General features: G+C 40.0%; 1 protein-coding gene and 1 non-coding gene across 2 annotated transcripts; one reads left to right on the top strand and one right to left on the bottom strand.

Annotated features, from left to right (window-relative positions):
• The first annotated feature begins 800 nt into the window (after nt 1-800).
• On the top strand, nt 801-2,150 carry LOC117952957 (trace amine-associated receptor 13c-like). Its single transcript, XM_034885630.1, has 2 exons — nt 801-973; nt 1,334-2,150. Exons 1-2 carry the CDS (start codon nt 801-803, stop codon nt 2,148-2,150), a joined length of 990 nt encoding a protein of 329 aa, XP_034741521.1.
• Nucleotides 2,151-5,123: 2,973 nt separating this feature from the next.
• Nucleotides 5,124-5,196, bottom strand: trnak-uuu. Its single transcript has one exon. It is a non-coding gene; the product is annotated as a tRNA-Lys (tRNA).
• Nucleotides 5,197-6,010: the final 814 nt, after the last annotated feature.

The raw sequence follows: 6,010 nt of genomic DNA, 5'->3' as shown, positions 1-6,010 counted from the left end.
CGCTGATTGGCTGATATAGTGGACGGAGTGTCAGTGAATTCACCCTTTGGTTTGACTGCTGTTTTGAAGCTAGCAGTTTGCCTTTTGACCAACACGACACAGCTTAGCCACCGTCGTGAAAAGTTTCACTGCTGCTTCACTCATCTAAATGATAGAGAGGAAACATTTTTGGTCTTCAACTGGCTGATTCGAGTCATCCAGCAGAGTTTTCACAATGGGATTGCTATGGAAAAAGTACACATCACGGTACTCTGGTAAGACCAAATGATGTTTAACCGGGTTTTACAGCTAATTTACATAGCTCACGTTACTGTATTGTGTAATTTAACTTGATTGATTATTGTATGTTGCGTTTTCATTTGCTAGGTGCAAATGTTTCACCAAACCAAGTTCCTTCCCTAGACTATTAAGCACAGCCACCATCTCTGCATCCAGATCTTACCGTCTCCTGAGTTAATTGTGATTGGGTTAAAAAAACAACTCAGAGTGTTGTTTTCTCCTATCCCAGAATGCATCTGTGGTTAAGTTATCAATATTAGGACAAAGGAAAGAAAACAAGGGTAGAAAATAACAGAAGAGAGATGGGATAGAGAGACAGTGAGAAAGGCAGGGTTACAGAGAGAGTGATGATGATGATGATGATGGTGGGATGGGCAGAGGTAGGTAGGAGGGGCATCAGAGTCAAACAGGGACTGAGAAAAAGGATTTGATGAAGAGAATGAGAGAGAGATAAATCAGTTACATGACTCAGGTTTGTTCAGAAAGCTGCCAGAGCTGCAGCTATCTGCAGACCACGGCAGATGGAGGTTGAGGACGGAGCTGAGCTCTGCTTTCCACAGTTCCCAAACACCTCCTGCAGGAAACCTTCGTCTCCTTGGCCCCAAACACTGCTCATTTACACTGTGTGCTACTCCATCTCTCTGATCACTGTCACTCTCAACTTGCTCATCTTCATCTCAATCTCCCACTTCAGGCAGATATTAACTTCTTTGCTTCTCTCTACAGGATGTGTAACTTTAAAATGTGAACAGCTGCTGTATATTTACAAGAATTGTCTTTGAGTTAGTTCTGAATGATGTTGTTCCAAATGTCTGACTTTGATGCCAGAGACTGTTGTTTATGTCTTCACTGCTACCAATATTAATCATTGCTTTCTGATCACTGTGACCTCAACCTTAAGTCATTTTAACTGTATAATCTTACTGATATGGGGATTGAAAAATTATTATATTATTGAATAAAGAATATATATGTATAATGTTAATTTTGAATACTGGTTAGCGTTTTTCTCTCAGTGTTGTTGGTGTAGTGATACTTTTCTCTTTCTCTCCAGGCAGCTCCACACACCCACCAACATCCTCCTCCTCTCTCTGGCTGTCTCGGACCTCCTAGTGGGCCTCGTGCTGATGCCGGGAGAAGTTCTCCGGAAAACATCCTGCTGGTTTCATGGTGACTTTGTGTGTTTTCTTTACAATTATCTTTCAATCATCATTACTGCATCTTCAGTAGGTGACATAGTGCTCATATCAGTTGACCGTTATGTGGCTATTTGTGACCCTCTGCATTACACCACCAGAGTCACAATGAACAGAGTTAAACTCAGTGTTTGTCTGTGTTGGCTCTGTTCTGCTTCCTACAGCTTTTTCTTTGTGAAGGATGACCTGACTCAACCAGGGAGGTATAATTCCTGCTACGGAGAATGTCGGTTGGTCATTGACTATTTCACAGGACTTATAGATCTTGTTTTGTCCTTTATTGTTCCAGTTACTGTCATCGTAGCTCTGTATTTGAGAGTATTTGCCGTGGCTGTGTCTCAGGCCCGTGCCATGCGCTCTCACATTGCAGCTGTCACACTCCAGCTGTCAGTGACACCAAAGGCAAAGAAATCAGAGCTGAAAGCAGCCAGGACTCTTGGTGTTCTAGTAGTTGTGTTTCTAATGTGTTTATGCCCATATTACTGTGTCTCTCTTGCAGGTGACAGCTTCATTAATGTTTCATCTGCATCCTCTTTTCTCTTTGTGTGGCAATTTAACTCTTGTCTAAACCCTGTGATCTATGCCTTCCTTTACCCCTGGTTTAGAAAAGGAGTTAAACTCATAGTTACTCTTCAGATACTGCAGCCTGGCTCCTATGAGACCAACATGCTGTAGAGAGGCTGTGGAGGGACTGGGATCACACCCGGTCTAAAGATTAAATGAATGAATATGTTCAGTGTGTGACAGTGTGTGAAATTGAAGATATACTGTCCTGTCTTTAAGTCTAAATTGTGTATGATCAACAACTGAAAGGCCTGTTCTTCAGCTTTATCTTGTTGTGTAATATGTCTCTCTGATGCTGCTGAATTTAAAGAAAGAGTCATAAGCACTATATACTGTTTCTAAGTAATCACTAGTGACATGAAACATTTCAACCCAACACAACAAAAGTGCTATGAAAACTTTGTATTTATGTCTCTATGTTTCCTCAAAGCATCATCTCTGTGATTTGTGTCTGATTTTGTTGCAAACAGAAATCCCAGGCCTGCTCGGCCTCTGTTTCACTGATAAAAAAGAACAGCCACACTTTCCCATCAAGTATAGAAAAACCTCAGCTGTGAACTGTAGTTGTGTTTCACATTAAACTGTCAGAACAAAAGATCTTGGGGCCTTTACAAAGTTGTTGTATTCCTTTCAATTTAGTGTTATTCATATCTGATCCCTGTTAAACACACATTGTCTTTATGATATAATTATGTAAAGCACTATGAAGTCCTGTTGCGAGAAGCAAAATAATAGATTATATGAAAAGACAGGATTATCTACAGTTCATCAGATCATTGCAGTCACATTTCCAGAGAAACATGTAATCATAGGACAGAAAAAGTTCAAGTTTGGCAAATTATTAAAGTGAAATGGGTTGCAAGTTTAAATCAGTTTTATTAGACAATCATCAAAATTGTCATATATTCAATGTTACATAGCATAGAGATTTGTTGTAAAGTGGCATTTGAAAATAAACAGACATATTCAGAATGTAATATTGTGTCTTTTTATCGATTTTTCACACTGATGTGAAATGACAAGAGACAATAATGACTTCTTGAAAAGGGGAAACCAACCCTAGTATGATTCAACCAACCTAAATGATGCAGGTGTTAAAGCCTGGTCAATTTTGATGGCAGATGTGGGCAGAAACCCCCTTATCATAGCAGCCTGTGCCACGCATCAATTATTGTTCAGCTACATTATCTCCAAACTTAAACTGCCCCAGTGATTACTCTCTGCTGACTCGCCAGAAGATGGAGCTGTTGACTTGTATTTTGCTGGATAGAAATTAAGTAAAGCAGTGTTGATAAGATTAATAGTGGTGTAGTCAAGTCATCCTTTGTCAAGCCCAAGACCAGGACTAGTCAGGGCCGAGTTCAAATTAAAGACAGAATAGAATCTTCTTTAAGACCACTTAGATACCTGTTCATAATGTATGTTATGCAGCAGACGCTATCCCTTTTATTTAAAGATAATCACTTTGCATTATTTTTTGTAATGGTCCAATAGAAGGTGCAACATAACAACACTATAGCAATTAAATTAGGCTATAGATAGGTGTCAAATGTGTCCCTAAAAATACACATGTTCCTGTTCTTGAACTTATCACATGTTTTGAAGAATCCGAAGTACAAAGTGCTCACTAACATTGTGTCTGTGGCCAAAATCAAAACATGTTTTGCTGCTCGGACCATATTTATCATCATGGGGATTTATTGGAAATTGCCTCGGGTACGTAAAGTATATCAAATGTGGCCGATCACACTCATCCCAGAGCTGAGAAATATAGTACGCACAAAAGTAAATGAAAGAGCAAGACACTTCAAAGGGGTTATTGACTGAAAAAACAGCTACCATGGAGAAAATCAAATTTCCCTTCAGAAGGACCAAAAATGTAGTTTATTTAGCAAAATTGTGATAAGATATACAGTAATCTTTATACCTCTCTTTCTGAGGAGGACTAGGTTCTTCTTCGGGTCACCTGCATGCCACAACACACATTTGTTGTAGCTGTATTGTTGTCTAGATGGAAACCGTAGACGTGCACAGTTGTTGGGGTTTAACTCGCTGTAAAGTGACAGAAACAGGTTGAGATGACAAAGAAAAAACGGTGTGGTAATTTGACAAAAACGGGGAAAATAATTGGGTTGTTGTGACCCTGTCAGGAAACTGGGAGAGGGCAATGGAAATCAGGAGTCTCCAGGGAAAATGGGGAGTGTTGGAGAGTAGGAGTGCAGAAGTAGATAAAGTAGTCGACACAAAAACTGAGCTACCCAGGCGGTGTAAGAAGAGAGCTGTGGACAAAACAAGTGCAAGTAAGTGAAGAACTTTAAGCTGTTGCCATGATCACGGTCTTCTAGACAGCAGGAGGGTAGACAACAATTTGCACATTGCCTGAGAACTTTAATTGTTATGACACAAAATGGTTAAATATTGGCTAAATCTGCCAAAATGGTTAAAAAGCTCAATGTCACAACCCATCATGGCCACTAGAAGACTGTAAACATCCTGCAAACCTGCAAATAAACTCTACTGTGACTTGCCATCCAAGCAGGGAGATCAGCACAGAGATTTGGGTGCTGGCAAGATGGATGTAGGGTGGCCATTGTTCATTTAGACATACCACCCACATTGTTATGATACAAACCTTCTTGAAAAAGGCAACATTCCTTTTTAAAGATGTGCGCATGTAACACAAATGATACGGCAGTGTCTGAAAGTGTCAAGGGTTGCCAAAGTTCACACCTCATGGACCCCAAGGTGCATGCATACCCTGCAAACCTGCATGATGTTAAGTAGCACATCAGACACATGACAAAAGACACTTGTTGCATGAACAGAGACTTAAACCATTAATCCTCATAGTTAAAGTCTAATGCTGTACCGGCTGAACCACTCACGCTTCTAAAAAAAGGGGCTGTGGACAAAACAATCACCTGAACTACAAATTGCAGAGCATGTAAATGAAGACCATTAAGCTGTTGCCATGATCACGGTTTTCTTCTCTAAAAACTTGTACATATACTACAATTGAAATAACAGCTTTGGAAAGTGTTCAGACTTCAGGCTGCACAACTGAAAGCAGAAAGTGCTACTCAGCACCTGAACAGGGACTTGAACCCAGGACCCTCCGATTAAAAGTCTGATGCTCTACCAACTGAGCTATCCAGTCTCTTGAAAAGGAGAACTGTGGAAAAAAGAATCACTTGAACTACAGATGGAAGTGCAAGTACGTGAAGACCAATAAGCTGTTGCCTTGATCACGGTCTTCTGGACAGCAGGAGGGTAGACCATGATTTGCACAATGCCTAAGAATACCAAGTGTCATGGAACAAACTGGTTGAAAATCGTCTAAATTGATCAAAATGGTTAGTAAGCTCAAAGTCACAACTCATCATGGCCACTAGCAGACTGTGAACATCCTGGAAACCTTAATGAAAGAGGACAATAGTGAGCACTCCATATACACTCACCTATAAGATTATTAGGAACACCATAGGGGAGAGTGAGGTAAAGTGAGACACTGGGTAATGTGAGACAACCCCTGTATCTAGGCAACAGAACACATTTGTTCCCATGTGACCATTTTGTTTCCAAGTTCCTCCCATTTCCCCTTGGCCATAAAGGAGAGAAGCTCATTTAGCTGAGGTAAGCATGCTTTTTCCAACAAAATGTTTTTTTTGCATGTAAAAGTAAATTTTCTTGCTGTCAACTTAATCAACTGTTGTGCCAAAGCAAATTGATTCAGGTAGAAAACTTATATCATACCTGTTGATGAACTACCAACATATAAAACCATGTGATGATGCTAGCTGAAGGTTAGCCTGAATTGCTAAGAAAGGTCATTTTTTCAATAATGGTGGAGGTGGGTTGAATTGAGACGAATGCTGTGGGGTAAAGTGATACAGTGTCTCACTTTACCCCACCATGAGGCACAAGTTAAGTTTAGTTTTAAACATATTTTAATGTAATATTACATTGCATAT

Source organism: Etheostoma cragini, chromosome 11 (assembly GCF_013103735.1).
Source record: "Etheostoma cragini isolate CJK2018 chromosome 11, CSU_Ecrag_1.0, whole genome shotgun sequence".
NCBI classification, from domain to species: domain Eukaryota; kingdom Metazoa; phylum Chordata; class Actinopteri; order Perciformes; family Percidae; genus Etheostoma; species Etheostoma cragini.
This window is presented reverse-complemented; position numbering and strand designations above follow the sequence as displayed.

Bases quoted from the DNA above. Each gene is read 5' to 3' on its own strand.
- LOC117952957 (XM_034885630.1), top strand. From the start codon at position 801: ATGGAGGTTGAGGACGGAGCTGAGCTCTGCTTTCCACAGTTCCCAAAC. The intron at 974-1,333 runs GCAGATATTAAC...CTTTCTCTCCAG, and splicing joins ATCTCAATCTCCCACTTCAG to GCAGCTCCACACACCCACCA.